This window comes from Gorilla gorilla, chromosome 6 (genome assembly GCF_029281585.2).
Source record: "Gorilla gorilla gorilla isolate KB3781 chromosome 6, NHGRI_mGorGor1-v2.1_pri, whole genome shotgun sequence".
Taxonomy (NCBI): Eukaryota; Metazoa; Chordata; class Mammalia; order Primates; family Hominidae; genus Gorilla; species Gorilla gorilla.
Genome location: NC_073230.2, coordinates 15,874,081 through 15,901,905, shown reverse-complemented (window position 1 = coordinate 15,901,905; position 27,825 = coordinate 15,874,081). Strand labels below are relative to the sequence as shown.

Genomic DNA, 27,825 nt, shown 5'->3' with positions numbered 1-27,825 from the left:
TGCTGCTGAAGCAAGCACAAATTTTATATAAAATTAACAAAAGTTTAACTTCAAAAATCTAGCCTAGGGAAAAATGATATATCATCCTTACATTTGTAAATTAAATATTTATGGAGCTTCTTTTGTATAAAAGTAAGCTTTTGATTTACTCATCTGAACAAAACTAACAGAAGACCTAACATGGAAACAAGGAAGGTCACACATTGAAATGTAATCCTACAGAAAGTCACTTATTCAATTAAACCTTTGGGGTTGTCACAGCATAGCTCAGTTTGGCTAAGCACCCATGTTTCATATAACTCATGTTTGCTTTTATTTTCAAGGGATCTTCAGCCCTGCAATGTTCATTCACGAATTCATTCGTGCAACAAATATTTATTGCATATCTGGGTCTATATTGCTTTCTGTCATATTCTTTACAGGCACGCAGACTTCATAATGGAATTTTATATCTACTGCACATCCTTAATCTTTTCCCCTAGATTTTCCTTACCCTTTCCACTCCATTTCAATGCTTTTGCTGCCCCAACCTCAGTCTCTTTCAGTCTTGAGGACCCACAGTGGACAAGTTTAGTAGACTGGAATCAAAGCTGAAGTCATTAGTAGGGGAAAGCAGTGACTGCATTTGCATTAATATTTCTAGAAGAAAGAAGATGGCAGGGCAGAGTACAATTACACATTTTTAACCAAATTAAACTGAAAATGCAGTTTAACATTTTAAAACTCTGGCACTCAAAGTTGTTTTCTCTATTGATGAAACTGTAATTATACTATTGGGCAATTTAATTAATTTTGTGTTTTATTACAGAAGTCCATGATTCTGCCTAAATAGAGTTAAATTAATGGAATATAAATCAGTTTGTCACATCTCCAAGAACTTTTGTGAAGGGTGTTTGCCTTTAATTTGTAAAATCCAGTAAAGTCTCTACATGATAAAATTAATCATCCTTCTCTCATCATTTCATCTGGAATTCAGGTAAAAATGAATAATTTTATGTCCTCATTAACCACTTTCCATGCAAAATACTAAAATTCTTAGATAAGCATTAAATTATTAGACCACAGAGACAACCCAAAATGTTCATTAAGTTAACTCCTTCTCCTTGGAAGAAAAAAAAAATCAAGGAAAAATCATGAATAGATCAGAATCAAAAAGCTACTTTATGGTAAGGGGAACGCTTTATGTAATTACAGTTTTATGAGTAAGAATGCTCCCAAGACAATAATCAATTTATAAATTTAGTTTAAGGAAAGGAATGTGTCATTTGCTCCTTCTTAACCTCACCCCAAAATTCTATTTCCATGCCAGGAGGGATCTTTTCAAATAGTTGTGTAAAGTGATTCCTTCTATCAAGATCATTTCAACCTACTAAATTTGCAGTGTTTTACTCATAATTCCTACTCTACGAAGTTACGGTAAACCCTACTTTTCTCTCTTTGTCCCTCTCTCTTGTCTTCTCTCTCATTAATTAAAGGTTATTCTTTTCAACAACTCTATTGAATAGTTAACCAAATGCCACAATCATCACTTTACATATTAGAAAACAGACTTCAAGAAACTGAATGACTGAGAGCAGTTTATTGTAGGAGAAATACTGAAGGACATAAAATCGAAGTCTGGGATTCTCTTCTTAAGTGCCCCTAAAACTAGCTATGTGATCTTGAATTAGTCACTTCATCACTCTTTCGTTCATTTTCTTAAGGAATAAGGATGAGGGGATGAAGTAAATTAACTCCAAAGTACTTTTCAGCTCTACATTCTAAGCCTTACCCAAAACTGAGAGAATCTGTATCAGGGTATATTAGGAATCTGTATTAGAACGTTTTCTCTATCAATGTGTTAATAATGATCTAGTATGTATCAACCACAGCATGAATCTGTGGGTTGTTTCCTTCCCCCACTTAGAAAGAGGTTCTGGAACTGCCTGAGAAAATTCCTCATCTGGTCTTCTTCCCACTAGTCAGTTCCAGAGACCCTAAAGTCAATGATTCTCCACGTCTCTTTGCAACACCGTTGTTCATCTTTTCACATCAGTACAGTCCCACAGATTACATAGGAAGCAGCATAGAATATATGCAATCAGATTAAATCTCAATTGCACTAGCACTAACATTTTATTTTTATGGAATAGCATTTATTTTCATAATTTTTGAAATGCATCAGTTCCAATTAAAATTTTTCTCAAATAATTAAATAAAAACATTTAATATGACATTATTAAGAATTGCTTTGGGAACCTGCCTCTGGCATGCGACTAACTCTTGAAGGAAGAAAGTGAACCATTCCTGGCCTTGGTTCTTGAAATGAAGAAATTGGGCTGAACTGTTGCTGATTTTTTATAGCTCTAACTTTTTTTCAATTATTTTAATCAATGGCAACAAAGATGACAGAAATGCCAACCTTGATCTTAAACACATCCATGCACACACATAGCCTGCACTTAGTCTTTGCCAGAAGGCTGAGAAGCAAGGGATAAGTATGCAAATATTTCAGGTAAGCCAGGAACTGAGCACTCCAGTCAAGGAGAATGCTGAGAAAATATAAGTATGAACAATGGGAGAATGCCAGGAGCTATATGAGACCAAATGGACCAATGAAATTGTCTTACCTGCCTTCTGAGGCTCAAGTTTTTTTTTTAATAAAATTAAAAAAAAAAAACTAAGAATTAGGGCAATGAAAAGCATTCTACCAATGGCAAAAAAAGAAGTGTTTGTGACTAGACCCTCGGTTTTCCAACTATGTTAAGAATGTGGGCCTCCAGGCCTAGCTGTCACAGGCACCCTGATTCTTTGCTGCATAGCTTGACAAGTGCCTTCTCCATCAGTGTACCTATCCTGACCCAGCCACAGATTGCATCTCTGGGTTGTTTTCTTCCCCCATTTAGGAAGAGGCTCTGTGATTGTCTGAGAAATTTAGGCTACATAGACCAGAGAAGTAGACATTTATTTCCCTTGTGTCAGTTGCCAACTGTTGTAAAATGGTTGCACAGTAAAAAGAATTTCTTCAAGGCCACCAGAAATTAAGTGGAAAAGCCAAGAATTAATGCCTCTTCCACAGGTAAAGAGTTTGAAAACACCACTTAAAAGCCATTTTAAAATGGGAAGAACCCCCAGTTCCTACACAATGTTTTTAAAAACCCTCGTATCAAGCATAAATATTCAATTGACCTTTGTGGACATTAGGGGTTCTTTGTCCTAGATGCCAGGGACAATGTTTAGAAGATATTGTGCCACCATTTTGACAATCTAAGAAGGATAGAGAGTTAGAGACCTTATCTAGGCTGTGGTGGGGAGAGTGGTATAAATGGAGTTAGAAATCACTGGCAAGGAATAAACTTAAAACACAAATCAAAAGCAAAATGTCTCTTTCACTAAGCTAGACTTTACCCATGGAATAGATATAAAAGAGCAACATGCCTTAAACTGTAAGTCTCATACAGTCAAAAATGCGTTTCTTACTGCAGTTATTTGAATATAGCTTTATGGATTTGGATGTACAAAGTTATGGATAATAGAAAAATTCAACTACTTTTGTTTTGGTTTTTCAGCTCAAAATCAAATAGACCAAAAAAAAGTTATGTTTTCAAGCCTGTCACATTTCTCTTCCACCATGATTCACTGACCCCTGGTATGTCACGTCTGGCCTGGAAGAGAAGCAGATGTCATTCCAATAAGACCTCTGTTTCCTTAAACCTGCAATTCCATTCATCATTTTTGTCACATGCTGAGCACACAGAGCCACTTGGACCAGACTCAAGGTCCCACAGCTTCTGTGAATTCTACAGAGATAGACAGATTATATTGTAAAATTGCTGAAATTATTGTAACATTAGAATCAAGAAATAGTGATGAACAATTATAATATGCATTCATTATTATTTCCAATTCAGTGATCAACAAGGTAATCAGCCACTACCAAGACAAACCAGAACTCTACCTCCCTTAAAAACATAGTGTTGTTAGGTAAGGCCCTCCTTAGTAACATATTAGACTTTTACCTTTATGTAGATGGGGAAGCAGTAAAATCTTGTGGCTTTAATTTCTGTCATGGGCAAAATGGAAATCATCAGACTAGAGTTCTCATTCCAACATGTGTAACCCAGGTAAGACAATTAACTACCCTATGCCTCATATTCACCACTTATCAAATGACTTACCCATGCCTGGCTTTCCTCTCTTCCCATTTTCAGAGCAGAGGCCACATCTAGAAAATTGCCTAATGACCTTGCAAGGATCATGTGTACCATTCCAGAGAATTGTCCTTCTCTCTAAGGGTCAGGAAATAAATGATTGGCAAGAAAATATCCCCTAGGACACATGGGAAGAAAACCCTGCTATCTCATATTTGGTTTGAACAAATTATAAGTATGGCAATGTGCTTTGTAACAAGCCACTTAATATTGTATAGGCTAGTGGCTCCAACAGCATCTGATACTGAATATTGGCTGAAACCCTTTTGGAAGAAGCAACGAAGAGAGGATGCTGATAAGCAGCAGGCAATTTCCTCCCAACTTGTGTTCACAAACAGCCTATGACAGTTGAAATTCCAGGCTGGAACATTGCTCAAATTCTGATCCTTTCTGGGAAGTAACATTCTCTCTGGACAGTAATGGCAATGCAGGCCACGAGGCTGTGCAGATGGTGTACAGAAAGAGGGAAGTCTGTTCTCATTGTGAGCTGAAATGTCCTGGCTAGGAAATAAAGCTTTACCTTTCACCCTTCTGCTAAAGCTGTTAACAGTCCTGATTTCCATTAAAAGATCCACTCGTTTCATTTTTCAATGGCACCACAGATGAAAATAGGGCCAGAGATTATGCACCAAGACACAACATACTGCACATCAATTTTCTTCATACATGGAATATCATGACAACTCATTAAAGTCTCAGGATTAGTCTTTTAAAGTGGCCACAAGTTGCTCTTTAATTTAAGCCAATTTATTTTCTTTTTAGCCGTATGCCACCATCCTGCAAACACAGCTTTAATCTCCTTTTATTAGATTTATGTATATAGGAGAACCGACAATATAGTGGGTGGAATAATTCATTGATTCATGTGGCAGTCTAACAAAAAATAATGGCGTGGCATACGATTGCAAGGTTACCTCTGATAATCTAAGACACAAACATGTAGCCCTCTGGTCCACAATTTACTCTACTGTTAATGGCTACACAAATGAAGAAAACAGCATCATAAATTAGACTTCTAGACTATTTTTTAATATCTTTTGCAATTATCAAAGAAAACATACTTCTTTTGAAATCTCTTCATCCATTTTCTGTCTCTGAAATACAACTTACCATGAGCACATATATATAATGCAGTGGCTCCTAGGAAAGATGACTGTCTAATGTAGTAAGCCCCAGGAATGGAGAAATTTATAATTCACTAAGAGTGTCATATTGCCCAATAGGGACATAGACTCTAGTTTCAATCACGGGATTCCATTGAGCACTGATTGCTGGAAAAGTTGACTTATTCTAACTCTACCACAAGCCACCAATGTTCCTCTAGAGCCACGTTTCTCTTTTTAAAGAGCCTTTTTGCACTTATTTGTAATTTTGAGTATATCATAGAGGAGGAGAGATATGGTGGGGGCCAGAAAGAGGGGCTAGTGGCCAATGCATGTCATCAGAAAATCTTCTACATCTAGCTCCATGACTGGCCCTAATTCTGACACTTCCCAATCAATACAAGTCAAATTTACAAATGAACAAAGGGCTTGGAGAAACTGAAACATCCTGTAGAAGGAGAAGCATGATGCACAAAGCAGAGGATAAATGCTTTGTCTCAGACCTTGTGGTGGTTAAAATCTATCTCCCCTTCAGACTCTAAACACCTAAGACATTGAAAATTACCCATTATTTCAACCATATCACAGAGTTCACTGGTAAACTACTGGGTTCCAAAGGCAGTCCACTAACTTTCTCTTTCAAAATTCAATTCGACAAATTCCTTTTTTAAACTTTCATTTTTAGTTCAGGGGTACAAGTGCAGGTTTGTTACATAGGTGTCATGGGGAGTTGTTTTATAGATTATTTCATCGCTGAGGTATTAAGCCTAGTACCCATTAGTTAGTTTTCCTGATCCTCTCTCTCCTCCCCCCCCTCCACCCTCCAAAAGGCCCCAGTGTGTGTTGTTCTCCTGTATATGTCCATGTGTTCTCATCATTTAGCTCGCACTTCTGAGTGCAAACATGTAGTATTTGGTTTTCTGTTCCTTAGTTTGCTAAGGAGAAAGACCATTCCACCCAGCAATGTCATTGCTGGATACGGGCCCAAAAGAATATAAATCACTCTATTATAAATGCACATGCATGCATATGTTCACTGAAGCACTATACACAATAGCAAAGACATGGAATCAACCTAAATGCCCAATCAATGATAGACTGGATAAAAAATTTGGTACATATATAAGATGGAATACTATGCAGCCATAAAAAAGAACAAGATCATTTCCTTTGCAGGGACATGGGTAGAGCTGGAAGCCGTTATCCTTAGTGAACCAACAAATATCTTAAAACCATTATGTGTAAAGCATGTTAGAGGAATTACTCACTTCTGAGATGCAGTAGTACCAATATCATTAGTCCTCAGATCAACAATAACCTACACAATATTCCTCTAAGGCAGTTTAATAAATAAAACATATTAAATTTTCTTAAAAAAAATGGTTCTTTACAACTCATGAGTAAGAGCATATTTGTTCATATACTAAGTTTATAAAACAACCCCACTGCAAAATGCCACAGTTGGAAATAAAAATGCCGTGTTTGGGATATACAGCCACCTTGGCAACCAATGATGCATTTCTATAGCATTTTTGGTGATTGTGCATGTTTGATGTTTGGGTGGGTTTTTTGTCTCTTTCCTGCCTATTAAAACATTCAGAATGATTTTCAGATGTTCGGAGACTAAGAAGGCAAGATCGCATGTCAATTGTTCAGCTCATTGGAGAGGGTAATAGGTTTATGACGACAGTTTCTGAATACAGTATAAATACAAATACAAGTATTTCTTTCTTCCTCTCCCTCTCTCCCCTTTCCCCCTCTCCTTCTAATTCTGTAAAAAATAAAAAAGTATCTTTGAAAGTAAACTGAATTCTTTCTGTCTTTTAGACCATTTTAGTTTCCAAACTGGGGTGAAATTCTGGTATGTTATCATTATTAAGTCTGTTCTTGCCAGAGGCCTGCAGATACTATATTCCTGGGGTACGTGTTCTGATGAGACTTTCCCCAGAAAAGCAAACTAAGAAGTACACTCATCTTCTGGGCTGTCAGAAGTGCAATCTGCATTGATGCTTCTTACCAAGAAGGATCCAGTTAATTTTTGCCAATATATTTACAAAAACAGAAGATTTGTGAAGTGGCTCTAGTATCAATCGCCAGGACCAGCTCACCCTACCCCCCATTCTTTTTAATACTTTATCAGGCACCAACTTCTATAATCCTAAGAAATTTAGGAAAACTGAGATATGTCTTTAGGATGTGCACTAGAAAAACAAGTCAAACATTTGAATAAAAGCATGGAAAAGGCTTTCTTTTCCCCTCTTTCCACCACATACCTAAATGGCTTTGCCTAGGATCCTAACTAATTGCTTGAATTCCCCACCATGAATAACCTGACCTATTAAATCAACATCATACATTCACAGTTCTACTCCCAAGGCCTTTACATCTCCTTACAAAGAGAGCTGTAAAACATGATGAAAAATCAAGGCTGTCAATGAGATTCTAGCCTATCAAGGAACCAAGGCATTAAGGGAGATAAAAATGCCTTCAGTGGATATAATAAATCAAAAATGGGAATAGGAGGAATATTCAACAGGTCCATGGTACAGCTATTTAACTGAAGTTTCATCAGTGGTGGTAACATATTTAAACAAAGAGTATATCAAAAAGACTGGATGGGCTTGTCAGCATAGAAAACTTGGATTCAGTTATTGGATTGTTAGAAAGGAAAGTACTCTAGTGTTTCAGATATTCTTCTCACAAGAAAAGGGTATATCAAAAATGTATTCTGGTGAGAGTCAGTTTATTTCTGAATATCTATTAACTGTAGAATCACTGACAAAGTTCCATTTCCGGGCCTGGGACCAAATCAATTTCACCAGGCTGATGCAAACCGCGGGACATCTGAGTGGCTAATCAGTCAGTTTTCTTCTGTCAGCTTTTCCAGTAACTAACTGTGTACTGCCCAATTTTCATTCAAAAATTTTACCAGATTTTTAAGGAAAAGAGTTTGGGCTATGTTCCATGACACATACCATGGTGAACCCTGCACCCAAGTCCATGAGGACCCTGAATGCCTAATGGGGAAAGGATCATGAAAAAGAAATGGAAATACTCTTCTTGCCTATGCAGCAATCTTTGATAGCTCATGATCGACCTTTCTCAGTCAGCCATTTGAACATTGAATCACATGTAAGACGATGATATAATTTAATCATCCAAATCAGGATACCTCTGAATATAAAAGGAGGGTTTTTTTGATATAGGCAATGGGCATAAAACAGAACTGTTCCAAGTAAACAGAGAGGTATTCTCTCACCACAGTTGTATGGCCTTGGCCACTGAATAATTGTCACATACCTACTCAGACAAAAGACTAATGCTTTTTACTATCAAACAAAATCCAAAAGCTTTTGAAAAAGAGCAGTCTCAATTCATTATTCAATAAACAAAATAATGTTTCAAAGACAGAAAAACTTGGGATGACATTGGTATGTTCATATTCCCCAAATAGTTTGTTCAGCTCAAGGTTAGTAAGAAAAAGAAACTCCTACTGCTGCTGCTAAAGCCATCTGTGCTTCGGAAGCGGCTGACAGGTGTCTCCAGAAGAAGCAATCAAAAGTCATTAGCGATCAAAATCATGACAATTAAATACAAGGATCTATCAGGGTCTTATTATCCAAATTGCAATAAAAATAATTCAGACACCGGCTCTCTGAAAGACAGAACAGTCACTTTACTTCCCAAGTCTGTTGGCTGCACTCTGTTATCAGGATTCCTAAACCCTAATTCCTGAGGGATCTATAAGAAAAAATAAGCAAAAGGAACACAGATGATAGTTGAAAAAAAAAAAAAGCTAGAGCCCTCAAAATCTTTCAAATGCATATTCTTCCACAGTGCAGATGTTCATCCAGATCACTTTTATAACTAAGGAAATATATTCTGGGAAGATTTGGCATTTTTTAAAGTTCAAAGTTGAAAGCACACATTCTATAAATAAATCTACAATGAAGTGCTAAAAGGTTTATTTCTGACTTCTTATTTCACAAACTAGGAACTAGGCATTAAAATATTGGGTCATAAAATGCTTAAAAAGTAGATTACTAGAAACTAATAGAACACATTATTATCTATTGAGCCAATGATGGGTCAAATGGCATTTTGAATTCTTGCGGAGAATATGAATATGACCTTCATGTATACCATTTACAGAAAGCAATTTTATTTACATTTTTAAATCCACATAAAGGTGAAAGATGATACTGCTGCAAAATGGAACATTTAATTTTTTGCCCCAAGGCATAACTAAGCTCTCCCAAGGTCAAAAGTAGTACAAGACTGAAATGAAGCCAGACTCTCCTCCCTCATCTCTTACCAGAGGATTTCCACTTGGGGCAAAAGTGTCTTGGATCTACTCTTATTTTTCAGAGATAGATAAATTCCTAGATCCAACATAGACCGAATAATTCTACAAAATATTGTCAAGGAAGTTTTCTACTTCATCTTTACACATGCAGAATGCAATGAAAGACCTGTGCTAAGTTAGTTGGATGTCTGAAACTCTTTTGACTGTAAGGTTTTAAACTAAGCAGATTTGAAGTTTCATAGTTTGTATAACTGTGCAAATATTTTACTTTAAAAAAAGTGTAGATTTGCATCCCCTTTTAAATCCAGTAAGCTGTCAGCACAGCAGGACTCATTAGATTGAGTGCCACAGGAAAGTTAGAGTTTATGCTTTGTATACATGGTTTCCCCCTTAGAAGTGAACTCTGCTCTTCTCTCCCCACCTCCTGCTGCCAACACATGGCAAATAATTCAAAAAACATGAGTGTGATTTGTTAGAAGAGATACAGATACTATGTATCATTTTTAAATCTACTACAGATGACTGAGGGTTGTACTTTATGTCCCAGTCTCACTTCTTACCTTACCCTGAGGCCCAGGGATCATTTTTCGTATTGGTCAGGTCAATAGATGCAGACTTCCTAAAATGCTTGTGTCCCACATGCCACGAGCAGAAGCTGCAGTCACAATCATCAGTATCAAGCTTGCATTTCTTAACTTTGTATCCCCATTTGATGGGAAGTCCCTAAAGAATAAAAACTGCATCTAATAAAACTACTTAACTACAGTAGTACCAACAGCAATTTTATGCAGACCCCAGTTCCCCAAATAAGATCTGCCCAAAGGAGGGAGAAAAAAAGAACTCTTAATTGAAATGGAAGGCAACAGTTATTTATTTTGAAATATTTTTATGAGACTCTCCAACACAAACATAACATGGGTTAATGATTAAAAGCCCTGGCTCAAGGATAAGACTGCCTGAGATAGAATCTTGCCACCTTACACCAGACACACTCTCAGTGCCTCAATTTCCTCATCTATAAAATGGGTATTATCAACCATATCACTAGCATGAGCATATTAACGTATTAACAGTAAAGATATTAATATGACCTAATATTAATAGTACATGTCACCTTATAGGGTCATTAAAATAACTAAATGGAAAAAAAAACTCCATGTTAAGGTCCTGGCACAGTGCTTGCCTCAAAAAATAAACAGAAATATGGAACGTTTTATCCTTTCTAGTAGTCTTTACACCTTCCACACTCTAATGTCAAATATAAAACAAAATAGTGTTTTTGTGTAGGAACTCTTCTTGGATACCCAGGGCAATGCCTTGGAAGGGGGCATAGGGTAACCTATACAAGATATTTTTAGCAGCATATGAGAGGCATACTGTGGCTCTCATTCCACCAAACTGTTTCGACAAGTACTTCCAGGGAGTTAATGTGTCACACTCAGATATTCAGCTAGAATGAACTTCAATAGGAAAAAGCCCCCTGGCCAAAGGCCCCTGGACTTTGAAACCCAGTAGGTTATTATAAGTTTTGATTATTCTGTGTGCAAATTTTAAGATAATCTCAAATGTTAAAAGTAATTTAAAGCAAATACTACTCACAAATTAATATTTAAAAATCACATCTTAATAAATGGCCATAGTGTTTGCCACATGGAATTAAAACATCACAAGGATTCTCATCTCAATTAGGCAATCTGTTTATTGAGCCTATTGATGACTTATCTCTTCATTTCCATAAACAATTGGCTAGTTGCTGTAGAAATGTCCTTTTTTTTTTTTTTTCTTTCCCCCCGAGACGAAGTCTTGCTCTGTCTTCCAGGCTGGAGTGCAGCGGGACAATCTCAGCTCATGGCAACCTCCCCCTCCCAGGTTCAAGCAATTCTCTTGCCTCAGCCTCCCAAAGCTGGGACTACAGGCATGTGCCGCCATACTCGGCTAGTTTTTTGTATTTTAGTAGAGACAGGGTTTCACCATGTTGCCCAGGCTGGTCTCAAACTCCTGAGCTCAAGCAATCCGCCCGCCTCAGCCTCCCAAAGTGCTAGGATTACAGGCGTGAGTCACCGCACGCAGCCAAATGTCCATTTTCTTCTGGCTGTAATCGTAAAGGCAACTATCCACTCTAAATACATATGGCTTTCTGGGCAGCACTGAGCAACTATATAGCTATCAACTAGCTGAAAGAAGGAAACAAAAAATATGGCCCTAGGATAGAATCAGCCTTCTGTGTCATATTCATAAGGACTGTGCTGGAAGCACATGGGAACCTGGTCCGGAAACCCTTCTTTCTAAAATGTTAGCAAGACTTTTTTCTTTGTTAGTTCATCATTGCATTGTACCAGTCACCTTTCTAAGCTCTTTAGAATACATTAACTCTGTGAATTCTCAATAATAACTCTAATGGGTGGGAGGTATTTTCAGCCCCATTTTTCAAGCAGGGAAATTGAGGATTTGAGAAGTTAAGCTTGCCCAAAGTCACAGAATTAAGGAAATACTTTGCCATTACCTTCTCTTTTCTCCTAGCCAGTCTTTCACAATGCTGCTTCCCTTAAGAATTGCAGTGAGGGATCTGAGAGAGAGGTCCTGGGATAACTGAAAACAGGCCTGTTTTCTCTCTCTTATGGCCAGGTCCTCATTGGAGCCAAGTGAATTCAGTGTTGACACCTGGTTGGGTGCCATGATATTATCCACCTGGCTGGAAGTTTGATGATGGTCTTTGGGAAAATATCAGCCACCTGGAGGCACGTGGCTTTGCCTTTAAAGCCTCTCACACTTTTAACCACTTGTTCGAGGAACATCAAGGGTGGGGGGGGATCCATCAATCTGTGCAAATGCATCTGGCCACATATTAATGTTAGTCACCCTAATTGTGAAGAATTTCAGTCAAGAATGCAAGGCAGGATTAAACACCTCAGGGCAAACCATTCACTTTTCATGCTTCCACACTTCAGAATGTTTATTCAAGAGGTGCAGATCCAAAAGTGGTAGCTCAGCTCATATGCCAGATCTGCATTTATTTGATAATAGCTAGATATTGTAGCTGCCTATTTGCTGCAGCTGTTCACAATTCTGCATTGTTAAACCAAAAGAAATAAGGTTGAAAAGCTAACACCAGGCACTCATCATTCAATTATATATTTCTTGTGAAAGACGCAAAAACTCTGCCGTGTTCTGCAAAATCTCCACATCAATAGCAATTAGGTTCCACACCAAGACCAGAGAAATACTACACTGACCATGCATGAATAACTTCCTTTCACATGCAGTGGCTTGCATCTTTCTCTGCATTTAATTCTCTAACACAGTAAATGATGGTGCCCTGGTGAAAGAAACTATTCACAAATAACTGGAAAAAAATATGTGAGTAAAGGTGTTTTGTATCTTCAATTTCAGAGATTAGATAGACAGGTCTATTACTAACACCACAGCTGTTCCAACAACAAATCACAACTCATCATTCTGCAAACAGGCTTTAGAATTAAACTTAGGATTAATTATGGAATTTTCACTTAAAATTTCTCAAACAGAAAATATAACAGGTCTCATATAGCCCAGCTCATGCTTTTAAGAGTTTTCCATCAAGTAATCGGGCAGTATCAGCAGTGCATCTAGCCAGTTAATAAGTCAGGGCACTGTTTCTGATTTAGAGGAGATATTAACAGGATAGTGCAGTGGTCATTCTTATAAGAAAAAAAAAGAATATTACTATTCTAGTTATCATTGGAATGAAATGGGGAGGGGAACAGCTTTTTAAAATGTCACCATGATTTTTAACCGTGTATAATTCTCAGTCCAGGAAGGTAAGAAAAAAAATGCTTCATTCCCCCAATATAAATATACATTGAGGAAAAAAGGAAATCATAGTGGAATTTATGGCATTTCTTAGAGATCCATACACTATGTAACAGAATAAATGAGCAAATGTAGTTTTAATTTCTGTTTGGAGGAAGAAAAAAATAAGGACCTCAAATTGCGCCTGTGGAAAACAGGAAGAGATTTGGTTTTAATGATTTAACTACATTCAAAAAGTCTCATTTTTATTATGTTTGATGCTAAAATCAAAACCTCTATTCATTTACTTATTCAAAAATGCATATAGAATATCAACAATACATAACTGATATATTGTTGATTATTTTAAGCAAAATAATAAAGCAATGTTAGAGAGGCCTTTTTCTTTCTTAGCCATGACTTCTTTGTGACCCATAAATTTCTTTGTATCTGGTAAGTTAAGAAAATGCATCATTCCTAAAATTTTGATTATGTACTTAGATGTTACCTTGGACTCTTATAATCACTTTCAAAACAGGTCAAGTACATAAAAGAAGGGACAACCCATGATTAGCATACCAGTGTTCGTATCACTGCACTAAGACAGACAATAAATTTCCATTACATTGTCAAACTCACTCAAACACAATCAAATATTTCACTGAATCATTTACAACTATTGATTGCACACCAAACCTAACTTTATATTCTTCCTATTTTAAGTAGATGCAATGTTTTACAAGGGCTTCACAAGTAGGAGATTGTGAATGTAAAGCAGTCCATTAATTTTATATAAGCTGTTTTATATACCTATGGGCCTCTAATAACATCCAGCTACAAGGTTACAAGGAGAAGAATCATTTTCTAAAGTTCAGTTGAAGAGGTTGGAGTGCGCATGACTAAAATTTCAGCTATCATGCCATTGTAGTTCCTCTTTACCAAAATTGCTTTCATTCTGTAGCTGAAAACACTGACATAAACAGGACAACAGTGCAATGTCAGGTATCAGATTCCTACCAAGGAAATGGTACTTTCAAATCCATGTTGGAACAACTTACATGAAAACAAAAGAATTCTCCACAATTATTTTCCATGGAATCCTCTAAAGAGGTGAATACATAGAAACATATAACCTTGCTTTGCTTTGTATATATGTGTATGTGTAATCTGTAAATGAAAAAGGCTCTTTAAAACCAGGAAATTTTCTCTAAATCTTTGTCGTAATTTTTGTGCCAATAGCCTCTTAGAGAAGAAAGTGCCTCTTTCTTTTAGTCTGCGGTTTTCAATTGTATTAAAATTCCTGCCAATTTGTATCTTTATCTTAGCTCTAGAAGGCCCTGTTAAACTATGTGTAAATTTATGCATTGTGGTGGGTTAGAGGCAGGGAGGCAGAAAAATGTAGGGCCCTGCAGCTGTTTCCAGTCACCTCTTTCTGCTCAGCTTCCTGCATCATACTGCACTTTACCATAGTGTACATTTCCAGTGAGTGGTAAGCCTGGCCTTTTGTTCCTCTAAGTTAATACAAGCTAATAAATGTCTTTTTCGCTTTATTGGGATCTCTCTTTAAAGAGGCTTGACTGTGGGGTCTGATCTCAGAGAGATAGTCCTTTAGACTTGAGAAAAGTAAATTAAGAGGACAATTCTGTTAATATCAAAGCAGGCTTATTACTTCAATATAAGCACTTCCTTAATTTTCCTTTCTCAGCATGCTACATAAATATAAATAAAAGAGCTCTCCACTGGATGTAAGTTACATATATCTCACAGAGTTTAATTACAAAGCCTCTAAAAATGAAGAGGGTGGGAGGAAATGATGCCCTACATCATACAGTCCTAGTATTGTGTTGGCTAGCTGTCTCTGACCACAAGGAAACAAAGACACTCAGGTAATCACAATATGCCATAAAAAGGCTGGGCTCTGAGGAAAAGAAAATCCAAGAGAAGAGGGCAGATATTATTACTTTAATGCCTGGAAGGCCATAATTTTTAATTTTGTTCTCATTAATGTTATAAATACGATCATTTTACTGCAATGAAGGAGGAGTTAGGTTATTTTAAAACTGCTACATCCTATCTTCTTTGCAGCGATTAATTGACTGTTATAAGGGAGGGGCGAGCTAGATGAAGACGATGAAGACGAGGCAGTGACAAATGCACACCACACACACACACCTCAGTTAACCCTAAGTATATGGCATTGCAGGTAACTGCGAAGACACCTGTACAGGAATACAAGTTTCATCCCAGCAGCTGTCCACCGGGGGCATCAGGCAACTTCTGAGTGTGAAAAAGACTGTGCCAGGGAGGGTGGACTGCGGAAGAGAGGAGAAATGGGAATAGGCTTGTAATCCAGCAGGCAAGACCCTGGACAGTTCAGTGACCTCGGTGGGTGGAGGCGGGGCCTATACCCAGTCCTAGAAAACTAAAGCGGGCTGGCCCTTAAGCTAAAGGCCGAAATCTCGCCAGGGCCTCAGAGAATACCTCCGAGGCGTTGCGCCTAAACCTTCTCTTCCTCACCTTCCGACCGCTCTTTTCACCTTCTGATTCGTTCCTTCTCGAGGGCTTGCTTTATGTCCGAGCTAACTTATGCTACGGGTTAATGCAGCACTACATGCCAGATCTCTGCTCCTTTAATACAGCGAGAATTTGCAAAATCGGGTGACAAGAAAAGGATTGACTCCTATGCTAAGGCAAGAGAAACGGACAGAACTTCCCAGCCAACCTTCGCCTTTGACATAGACAACCCCTAGCGCCAACGCTCGGTACTATCCGTCTTATTTCTGGATCAAATCAACGGTGTGACCGCTGCGGTGGAGGAACTGGGCGCACTTTAAGTGACCGCAGTGTCTGCTCTAGGGCGTGCAGACAGCCCCCGGGGGAGTGTGCAACAGCGGCCAGGGCAAGGGGCGAGGGAGGTAGGGCAACGTTGTGTGAGAATGAGTGTTTGTAGGGGGCGGTTGTTTGTCGTTGTTTGTTTGTTGTTGCGGTTTGGTAAGTAAAGAGAAATGCCCCCCCTCCCGCTCCATCCCGGGTCTAATGATGATAGATTTCACGCTGCATCAGGCCCCACGCTGGCGAGCCTAACCACGGAAAATAATGAGGCTGCATCCCCCATTCGTCTGCATTAAAGGCGAGCCAGGAACTTTCGATAGCAAATATATCGATTTCCCTGCCTGGCCGTGGTTTGTCCTGCTCCCCGTGAATAATTACTGCACCTTTAGAAATTCATAATAATTAGGACTCTCCCCACCCTATCCCTCACCCCTGCGCGCCGCTAAAGGCGCCTTAGCCTGGAAGGCACCTGGGTGGCTCCAGCCGTGTTCCTCGCCGGGGGAAGAGGGGCAGGAATCGCTTCTCCCCATAGGGTTTTACTCTTGCGAATAAGTTGGTTGCCTCAGTTTCCTTGTCTGTCAGTTGAGACTTTTACATTACTAAAGACACTTCTAGCTCTTCGTTACAGGCTTCACGTTTCTGTTTCGGGGGAGGGGTAGATTTAATGAACTGTGAAAGAATGGGAGACTGGGTAGGGGGAGAAGTTGGGGAAAAAAAGGATTCGCATAATCTCCGTGGTGATCACGTGACGCCGCAACCACGGAGTGTGGGAATGGAGAGGGGTGCAAGCAAGAGTTTCTGACCGCAGGTCATGCAGGGGACCTAGCGACTGGAGCTAGCCGCCCCCCGAATAACTGGAAGGGGTAGGCGGGTCGTCACAGTCGCGAGCGGGCCTTGAGGAGGCATCTGCGGAAACCGAGAGTGCTAACTCGACTTTAAGGACCCAGCCGGAGCGGCAGCGGGGGAGGGAGGCCCTACTGCTGGCACCAGGCGGGGCGGAGCCTGTGGCGCTGGCCGTGGTGCTGAAGAGTCGCTCTCCCGGCCCTGGCGTGCCCCACGCCCGCCTGCCCGCGATCAAATCTTATAGCCTGCGGCCTATCTCCCGAAAACTGCCGCTATCCAGCCCGCTGTCCCAAAAGCACCGAAGCTTGGTGGCGTCGACGAAAATTACCCAGAAACAGCGCTTTTGCATGGGGACTTGGGCTCCGGACGCGAGAGGGCTGCATCTGTGTTTCCATAAACCTGTCGGGATCGCTCGAGGTCACCTGCGACTGAAAAGCAGACAATAAAGCGCGCAGCTGTGGCGGCGGCCACTGCGGCTCGGAAACCCCGGGGCCTGAACACTACGGCTTTGGTCAGCGGACTGAGTTTCCGAAGGGAGGGTATGAAGCCTACGTCGAAAAAAGTTTCTTGCTTCTTGTAGAAGACGAAGGAAAAAGGCCTTTTAAAGTCAATGTGTGAGGACGGGGTCTAAGACATAGGGTGGGATGTGTGAGCCGGATGCCCTCTCCTTCCGGTGTGGCGAGGACGCGCGGCCTCCCCCTGCGCCCTTAGCCGCGGCAGCTAGGATCCTTCGCTTCAGAATCCATTAGGGCGGCGGGGGTGATGGCGAGGCGCGGCCAGAGGCAGGTTCAGCGGGGACGCGCAGAGCCCCCGCAAGCCAGTTTCTAAGGAAACACTCAGTTTTTCTAAGCAGCAATTTGTCTTATTGTGGGAGAAAGAAACAGTACAAGAAAAGCCTCCCGGTTCTCCATTCTCATGCAGATGAGGCGATGCGCTCTGGATGCGGCCTGTGTCTCCCCCTCCCCATCGTATTTCCGGCTTGAACGAGTAAAATACCCTCATTAATTTATAGGAAGAAGGAGCTAGGAAAGCTTTTCGCAAGCCGAGGCCCGAGAGGCGCTACTGTCTTGCTGCTCCTGGGACCCCACTGCTTGTGCAGTCCCAACGCCCTGGCTCCCAACGCCATCTCGCTTTCCACCACCCCGAACCCCTGACTAGACGCCTAAGGAACTTTCGGCAACAGAGGGCACAGGAGCAAGAGAATCCCCTCCCCGCCCACCCCCACAGACCCCCTGCCGGCTCCCACCTCCGCAATCAATAAAATATACTAGGGAAAGCTGTTTACAGAGGAGGTAATTAGGTTTTCATCCCGTAGCAGAAACGCAGCGCGCTCATCAGAAGTTTAAACAACAGCCACCAACCCGCGAGGGCAGGGCAAACTTGGAAAATGCGCAAACGCGCTCTTGGGCGCGCGGAGGGGTTTGAAGAAGCCGCCAATATATATCATCTCAATAAAAAGCCGCTCTTGGAAAGCTTGCATAGTAATTGAGACGGGCGCTCTTTTCTGATCTGGTTTGGCATTTCCTCATCTCGAGCTGACAGAGCCAACTCAGGAAATTGCTGGTAATATTCATCTGGGGAGCACTTTCATTAAACGTAATTCATTCGACTTTCACAATAAATTGAGTGACATCCTTACAGCGGAACCTTTTTATCCTTGATTAAGTGCTTGCCAAGCTTTGGTTTCCCACTTTATTGTCACATTCCTTCAAGCAGAGTCGTCAACATGCCAATCTGAGGCAGAAAAATGCGCGCGCTGTGTTTACCAAGCTCCGGGAGGGGGTTAGTGCTGACATCCAGAAAAAGAGCTGGTCGGGAACTTGACTAGTGGATAAATCAAGACTGAAACTTCCTGCACACACTCGACGGGACCAGGCAAATAGTGGCTAAGAGAATGCAGAGGGAGGCGAGAGTGCAGACCCGCTTTGAGACTCGGCTGCACCATGAAGCCGCTGACCCAACCGCTCTCTGCTGGCAGGCTCGCCTGCCTTTCCTTAATTAGGACGGCGAGGACTGTTAAGGTCTTAAAATGAGATCTGAAGCCCCTAACGGACAATGGTTGCCCAAGAGGAGCTTTCCTGAATCGAATCAAAGCTAGACACTTTTTATTTTTAAAAAAATCAGAAAGAACGCACACTTCCTAACTTCCCACTTGACAGGCAAACTTTCAGAGCTTCCATCACTTGCTTTACAGGAGCGCAAGAAGAGTGTTTTTCCTCATTCCCGAAATTCCCTTTTGACTCGCAGCCGAATTATTTGAGGGCTCTTCAGATCCAGGAATTCCAGGTGAAGCTGACAAGCACCTTGGTATTCCAGGACTGGGAGGATGGGGAAGGCATCTCTTTGCCAATGCGAGGCTCCTTCTTCCCCATCGCCCCCCTAGTCAACTCCCCACCCCCTATAAAATCAAAGAAGCTCAGGGCAGAAAATTTCTTATTTGAAAAAGCAATATCTAAATGCTTTCGTCACTCAAATGCCCTTTCGAAAATATTGTCGACGACGGTTATTACCCGGACAATGCTGTCAATTTCTGTAGTCTGCAGAAAATCTTTCCTCAGATAGAAAAATAGGACATTGGGCACCTATCTCAAAAAAAATCAACCAATTTCCCAGCCACCTGATATATTTTTCACCCAGACAACACTTTCATTAAGGAAGAAATAGCCGTCAACAATTCAAAGCCAAATAGAAATCAACTTCGCGCAGAGGAGCCACGAATTTAATGGCTTTCCGAAAAAATACCGCTGAGAAAGTTGGAGCAATCCTGGTTCTCTCCGAATACTAAAGTCAGCTTCTCTAAAGCTGTCACTAGAAGGCCTCAGACCAAGATAATCCTTCCGGAAATGGGGCAGAAAAGTGTCCCACCCAAGTGCTTCCCACACACTTGGGCGAGCTGCTTTCTTGGTCAATGGAAAGTTGAACATTTCAGGGAAATGCCTAGAATAGTAGCAACTTCTGTGTCCCCCAGAGCTCAGGAATACATCTTAAAACTGATGAGTTCTAAGGCTGTGCTGCTGGGGTAGAGGGCCTTCCAAAAATCTAGTCTGAATCCTGTATCTATCTAAAAGGCTGGTCTGTAGTAGAAGAGTCAGGAAATGCAGTGGAATGAGAAACTTTTAGTACTGCCTCCAAGAACTAGCCTTAATAGGGAACACTTAATAGCCACTGTCAGGAAATTTATTTTATTTTGTTTATTTTCAGTAATAAGCTCAAATTGATTAGAATTTTCAGTGTGCAGCTGGCTTAATTTTTAAAGAATGAGAAGCACACATACCTAGTCCAAAGAAAACACATTGCTGGTCTCTCTCCCTCTGCTTTTCCCCCAGCTCCAATATATTTTAACAGCCATCTTCATAATGAGTGGATTTCACCCAAATGGTCTAGCTTTTCACAGTGCAGAGGTAGTGGTCCCATAGATACATTAATTACTCTCCAAACTCTATTAAACAATTGGTGTGGAATTCACATTTTAAGGATATCCCAAATTTGAGAGAATAGATGGCTCATAATGTTGTGGCACAAGTGTAGAAAGGATTTTTAATTCCTGCCTATTTTGATTTAAAAAGCAACTTTATTATTAGCAATTTAATTCCTAGCAGAAATGGTGGGACCCCTTCTCATTAGAATAGAGCTGTGGATGGGTGACTAGTCACAGTAACATTATACAGTGCCTTGTTGGATGCATTGGATTCAATTTCTGAGTAACTTTTTCATTAGCATGCTCAGAAAGTGCTCATTAGACTCACCTCTCTAACTGAGAATTACCACAGGTGAGCCCGCAAACAGAATGCCACACCCTGTGGGAGATGCTTTCCTGGTGTCCTGGCCTATCCTTCTACTTGATCCAATGAGGCTGATTCAAGTTAGAACCCCCACTCTTCACAGCAAGAAACCATATTTTTCTAGCTTATTCAATATATGCTTCAATAAAGTTAAAATGCTATCATCCTGCCATCCCATTGTATTATACTGAAAATATCCTGGAACTGGTCCAGGAATAATAAGAGAATAAAGATTGCAAAACTTTTTTTATTATTTTTAATAAGCATTGTTAACCATAGACTTCTCTCCTATTGAATTCAGGCTTTTAAATCTGCAATACATAACATTCAATAGTCTGAAATTTTATTTACCTTTATTTTTAAAAGTTAGTTTCCCACCCCCATGCATTTATGGCTGGAGCTTGTCCTGTGGTGGATTTTGAGTATTCCAGCTAACATGCTTCAGAAGGTAACTCTGTGGGCACATATCTAATTAGTTTCCCATTAAAGTACTAAAATAAGCTTCTATTTTGAACTAGGACAGACTTGTCTCTCAAAAAACACAAAAATCCTCAACCTAAAGCATTCAAAGAATCCCGGGCCCAGAAACATACTTTGCAAACATTCACCCAAATACAGGTAGGAAACTGTGGCTTGGTGTGGGGCATTGACCTACTGCAGAGTTTTCATAAGAAGTTATTCTCAAATTTGGGGGTATTTAAGGTATTCTCTTTAAACAGAAGCCTAAATATTTCTTTAGGAGATAACTAGACAAGCCTTGTTTCATGGACTTAATGTGGTGATTACTCCCTGGGAAACATAACTAGGATACCATGGGCTTAAAGGTCAAGGTGCACTGAGATATCAGCTAAGAGGTAAGGCATAAACAGAGTGATGCAGGCACTTAACTAGTGGTGTGAGCTCACAAAGTCAAAAATTATCCATCAAATTTTTCCCTGGCTTATGTCAGTTCAAGAGAAAATTAAAATAATGGTTTTGCCACTCTTGCCTTCTTTGAATGTAACTTAAAGCAGCTCCTGACAATCTGTATGCATCCAGTGCAGGTTCTTACAAAGGGATAAAATCTTCCAATGTGCAGCTACAAACAAATGATCAATCCAGTTAACTGTATCTGGTATTTAATGAAATAGACGAAGAAAGAAGCCTTGATCACTTCTTGATCGGTTCATTGCCCTAGAGTTTTAATCAAGGCTCTCTACTTCTTTATTTGCCTAAAACCATCCCGAAATGACTGCCCAATTCACCCTTTTAAATTCATTTCCATGGTAGAAGTCAGCTTTTTGCTCCTTCAGGAAAACAGCTCGGAATTCTGCTGGCAAATATCCATGGGATTACAATCCCTGGAAATACTGCCTTGGGTCACAGCCATCAGCTGTAGTTTTTGTGGTGCATGTGGTTTCTAGTCCCCGACACACAAAAGTACTTTAGATTGGAGAAAAAAGAATGGACTTCTAAATCGCCTTCTCTATTTTATTGTTCACATTTCGTATTGTTTTGAGTGAAATTGGAAAAATGGTCTCCTTTCTCTGTATTGCCAAAAGGCATTCAGGTAATGAAGTCTGTAACTAAACGGTAATTGAATCAGCATAATTTGCACACTGAATGGTTTTCAAATGCTCCCAGTTTACAATTAAAGAAGAATTAATGCGCTTGTTGTTGAGAACGCAGCGCATTAGAATAAATCCAGCACTGTTGTTGTAATGAGTGGAAAACGGTTTAACTGCCAACAAACACATTTAAAATTTAACACAACGTATTGATTTCACTTCTGCTTTTGATAGATTATTTTCCAGACTATCGAAATCCTTGCTCCAAGCAATAAACTGCACCATAGCCACAAGCCCTTGCCGTGTGTGTGAGCACAGCCCAAGGACGTAAGAACAGTCCTCAAGTTCAGGTCAGGCATAAAGGTATGCAGAGGAAAAGGGCAAGCGGGTTACGATGGTCAAGGGAATCCTTAAAATTACCTACCCCCCGCCCCCGTCGCTTTCACTTTGCATTCCCTCTCCCCATCTCTCAATAAAAAAATTCTATATTTCTTCTGGCCAAACTTTCTGCCCTCCATCCATGGTCTCTCAATGTCAGTGGGCTTACTGAACACAGGTGGGGGTGAAAATGATTGAAGATGGGAAATGGGAAGGACACTTTTTGCATTCCGCCTGCATTCCAGCGGGTAAAGGCACAGACTTCGGTGACAGAGTCAGAAAGGCTGTTCTTTTGGATTGGCTGCCCTGGCTTTCACCTGTTTACCCCAAGGTGTCCTGTGGGCGAGGACGCTGATGCGCAGCGCCCTCTGGCGTCCGCGGCTGCTACGGTCAGGCGATAAAGGTGCAAAGACAGGCAACATCGAGGGTTCTTGGATTGAAGCTGAAATCGGTTAAATATACATTCACATACACATATATATACGTAGTCACTCACATACACAGAATTCACACAACTCGCAGCTTTGCAGTCACATGCACCAGGGCAACGGCCGAGAAACGCTGTCAATTGTAGGGATGGCAATTCTTTCAGGCTTATGGGTTCTATCTAAGGCTCTTGGGATTGAGGAGCGCCAGTATCACCTCCAATCAGAGGTGTAGCCCATCAGAGAGTTCGGGCTGCTTTAGCGCACCTCACCCCTAGACAGAACACAGCGAGCCCTCGGTGCACTCCCGCAGCCCAGGATGGGCTCTGGGGGTCGGGACACTGAACACAACTTCACCAGCAGGGCACAAGTGTCCCTTACCCCCATTCCCCCATTCCCACCCCAGAAGCCAGACCTGAAATATCTCATTCTCCTTGTCTCAACATGGCACAAACAGCTACCAATTCACCACAACAAAGCTCTTCAACCAGGAGCCGAGTTCCAGCAGTGTACAAAGTCCAGCCCCCCGGAAAACTCTGCTACTGAAGGACAAGGACCGCGGCTTTGTTTAGAATTCTCTCCCTGGCGACAAAGCCTACCATTCCCTAATAATGGACTAGTCACTGGAGATGGGATTTAGTTATTTGATGAAAAGGGGAGGTCGAGACGAGAGGAAGGTGGACATGTTTGCTGGAGTATCTCTGTCCTAACTCCGATTGCTTGCAGTACCCCTGATAGTTAAACTTATCCTGTCGGAACCCTTACAAGTCAAAGAAAGTTAACTGTGCTTCTTTATGTGTCTCATCTCCAAATCGGGGAAGTGGGTGGGTAGATTCACTTTTAAACTCACAGACCTGGGCAGATTTGTTCTTTCCACCCCCCAACTACACCCCCACTTCCCTTCGTTTAAACTCTGTGCATGAGCTTCTGAGAGTTCCTGCCTTCCACTTCTTCTCGTTGGCCTTCTATCACATAAAGCACCCCATCTCACTACCTCCTTGGGTTTAGGGTGTCTGCGGCGCCCTAGCCCCTTTTCAGAATCACGCGCAGGGGACTGGGGGATTGGAGCAGAAAATGGGGTGGGAACCCCGGAAAATCCGCAGGAATCCAGAGACCAGCTTGCCAAAGTTGCTCCAACACAGCTGCTAGGAAGCTGCTCTCACTGAACTGGCGGCGTAACCCTTCTCCCGCGTGTCCCCAGTTTCCTTGCCTCCCGGCCGGGGTAAGAATGCGAAAGCCCCGAACCCTCCAAGACTTACCAAGTAGACGGTGGGCTGCAGGAGGAAAAGCACGTACCAGCACGAAGCCTGCATTCTCCCGCGTCTCAAACTTCCTTGGCGGTGCCTTCTTTGAGTCTTTGTTCCTTCAGAAACATAGATCCACCTGACATCCACTTTACAGAGCAAGGAGCGCTCTCAGCAGCCTAGATGCAAATAAAATTAGACATCCCATGACTACGCGGGCAAGGTTAGGCTTGACAATCAAGCGGGGAAAGGGGGTTGTAGCGGGCAGTGGGGGACCAAAAAAAAAAAGGGAGGGAGGGTACGAAAAATTGAAAAGCGAGTAAATCCAGCGCCTGAGACCAGCAAGCGCGCGGTCCGCAGCTGGGCAGGCGGGCGGGCGGACGAGAGGGAGGGTGAGGGGCTCCTTGCCCCCTGCGCTCCTCGGGTGCGAGTTCCCAGGCGGCGGAGCACACTGAGCCGCGTGCAGGCTGGTTCGGAGCCCAGGCTTCTCCGGCAGCGAGACCTGCCCTAGTGTTGGGTGGCCCGGCGGCTCGGACTAAAGGCGGCGGCTGGTTCTTCGCCAGCCCTGGCAGTGCTCACACACGTACACACCAGCAGAGAGAGATAGAGGGGAAAGATAAAGGGAGAGAGAGAGATTGAGCGAGGGGGGCGCGGTGAGAGGAAGGGGTAGGTAGAACTGACCGCGATTAGGTGCTAGGTATCTCAACACGTTCGGTGAAGTGGGGGTGGGGAAAGAGAATGCAATTTGCATACAGGAAAGCAGGGCTCAGTTTACCCATTCGAACCCCTGGCGCACACAGAGATACCCACGAATGCTCACAGTCACATCTCTAGCACTACTTTTTTCGAGCCAAAGGGTACAGCCGGTCGCTAACTTCTAGAGAAGAAGCCTCCTCCGAGCTGTGAGGGTCACCTGCCAGGCTTGTTCTCTTTCCTAACCAGCGCCCCTCCCTGCCGTCCCTTCCTCGTGCCCACCACCCCGCTCCCAGGTGTACCCTCCGGGAACAGTGGAGGCAAAGGGTACGTACCGCACAGGACTTGGGGCGAATCCTGCGAGAAGGGACCGCTCTGGGCAGGCTCCATGGAGGAGCTACTCGGGCCTGGCGTCTCCAGCGCCCCGGACGTGCCCTCCCAGGCGCTCCGTCTCCATGCTCGAGCGCAGACGGGTCCGGCTGCCTCGTCCAGCTTTGGCGAAGTCGCCGTCCCAGTGCCCGGGTCGCACTCAGGATTGGTTCGCGGGAGCCAAGGCTTGGCACAGTTGGATTCAAGGTGCAGGAAACTTAAGAGGCAAGAGAGGGAGGGAGCAGTAGAGGAGGAAAGAGAGGAAGACAGAAAGGGAGGGAGAGCAAGAGGGAGGGAGAGAGGGGAATGCACCGGGCTGCTGCACCGGACGGACTGGGACTGCCAGCGCTGGCACCTGGACGAACAGTCCAGGACTCTCGGCTTCCCGCAGCTGCCTGAGGATGGTGGAAATGACTTAAGGGGAGGAGACTGAGCAAGTCCTCTGGACTTGGAGTTGACAGATAAGACACTGGCCTTTCGGAAGAAAAGAGAACCACACGGCAGACGAGAGCAGTCCGAGTTTCTGAGGGAGGGGTGGGGTGGCGAGAATCTGGAGCCTGCGGCACACGGAGCAGCTGTACCTCTACCCGCGACGCTGGGAAGCCCAGGAGCCGGTCCCCAGTGGAGTCCCGGGCGCTGTCCCTGGTGCTGCCCGGCCACCCGGGGACGCTCTGGAGCGCTTTGGGTTTCCGGCGGGCTCGGTGGTCGTGGTTTCTCCGCGGAGCCGCGGCTTGGCACGCCTACCTTCCTGACACGGACAATTACTTTGGCACGTGGGTGAATGATTCCTCAAAGACTAATTAGTACCCTGTGTAAACAGATCCGGCTCTCAGGCTCTCGCGGGCTGGGCCCACAGGGACAAGTGGCTCCCGCGGTGTCTTCGGTGGCCGCAGCGCCCCCTTCCCGGGGGGCGTAGGGAAGATCGCAAAGCCCAGGGGAGTGGCGGGAAGAGCAGCCGGGAGTAGCGTAGGGCGGGGAAGGGCGCGGGAGGGTGCAGGGCGCCCCTGCCGGCCTCGAGCGCCGACGCCGGGCGCCTCCGACCTGTGGCTGCCGGGCCGGAGGCGGGGGAGCCGCAGACTGCCAGCCATTCAGCTCGAGACAGCCGAGAGGACTGGGCGACCTTGGGCTCTGGACTCCTCGCCGCCGGCTGGGCTGAGCGTGAAGGGGGAGGAGGAGGACGGGGGATGCTTCGAGCCGTCACCACCTCCCTCGCTACTGCCACCTCCCACTCAACCAGCGTCTCCCAGACACGGCCTCTGTGCTCCGACTCTGGCTGTCTCTGTCATTCTCAGTCTCTCCCTTACTGTCCCTATTTCTCAGTATCTTTCTCACTCCCTCTCTCTCTCTCTGTCTCCTTCTTCTGTCATTCTTGTGGTCTGCGTCTCTGTCCCTCAGCATCTTTCTGCCTTTTTCTGCCTTTCTGTGTGTCTCACTCAGGATTTCTGACTCTAGGTCTCTGTATCTCTGTGCCTCTACCGTGTCCCTGCCATTTCCCCTCAAACCCTGTTTTGTTTTTTGTTTTTTTTTTCCTCCACCCTTCCAGTGCACCACCACCAGAGCAGTTTCACCAGTCTCGGGAGACAGCCAGGACCAGCTTCTTCTGGTGCTGGTGGGGTTGCCAGTGCTCCTTGAGCTTGCCCAAATTCAGGGCACAAATCGGAACCCGGAAGAGGATATCTCTTCCCCAACCTTGCCCATTGCATCTCCAAGCCTGCCCTTCACCAGAGCCTCTCCTGGGGTGATGCACATATCCATATCAATCTGTAGGAATTGTATGGAAATTTATCTCAGGAACCTGAGTTAGTGACATCAAAATCGAATTGTGATATTTAATGAGTCTGGGATGTCCTTTCCTCAAGTGTGGCTGTGGACACTCTGGCAGGTCTGGGCCTAGATACAATGTACACTCTAGACAATAGGTCCCAGGGCAACCACAGGCTGAATTCCCCTGGATGATGGAGACCACCCCTCAAACAAGGCAGTGACAATCAGCAGAGCCACCCAGTCCTGCAGCAGAGGCAAGAGGAGCCCCACTGAGACCTTCCCCTGGAATCAGATCTCCAAAGACCTCCAAATTAGATCCCCACTGTAGAACACGCCTGCCAGCACTTTGAGGTCTACACTCTCCCTTCCAGCTAAAAATAACTCTTTAAAGAGCAAGCTCTTCTAATCTCAAAAGTTGTACTCTACTGCTGTGACCTCCTGGAATTCATTGGGGCATATGCAGAATAAAGCAGTGAAGCACACCTTCTAACTGTGTCTCTGAAAATCCACTTCAGAAAAAACGCACATGTACATATAGCATAATTACAATGTTTTCTTGACTATTTTCACTTACCAGCTAT

The 27,825-nt window shown here is 43.0% G+C and overlaps 1 protein-coding gene across 1 annotated transcript in view; it reads right to left on the bottom strand.

Moving 5' to 3' along the window:
• NXPH1 (neurexophilin 1) overlaps positions 1–26,965 on the bottom strand; it is a 320,216-nt gene extending 293,251 nt beyond the window's left edge. Inside the window, exons 1-2 of the mRNA XM_019030340.4 lie at positions 25,447–26,965; positions 24,434–24,597 (exon numbers count right to left, since the gene is read on the bottom strand). Coding sequence (XP_018885885.2) covers positions 24,434–24,487 — 54 coding nt within the window. The 5' untranslated portion in view covers positions 24,488–24,597; positions 25,447–26,965. The remainder of the gene's footprint in view (positions 1–24,433; positions 24,598–25,446) is intronic.
• Positions 26,966–27,825: the final 860 nt, after the last annotated feature.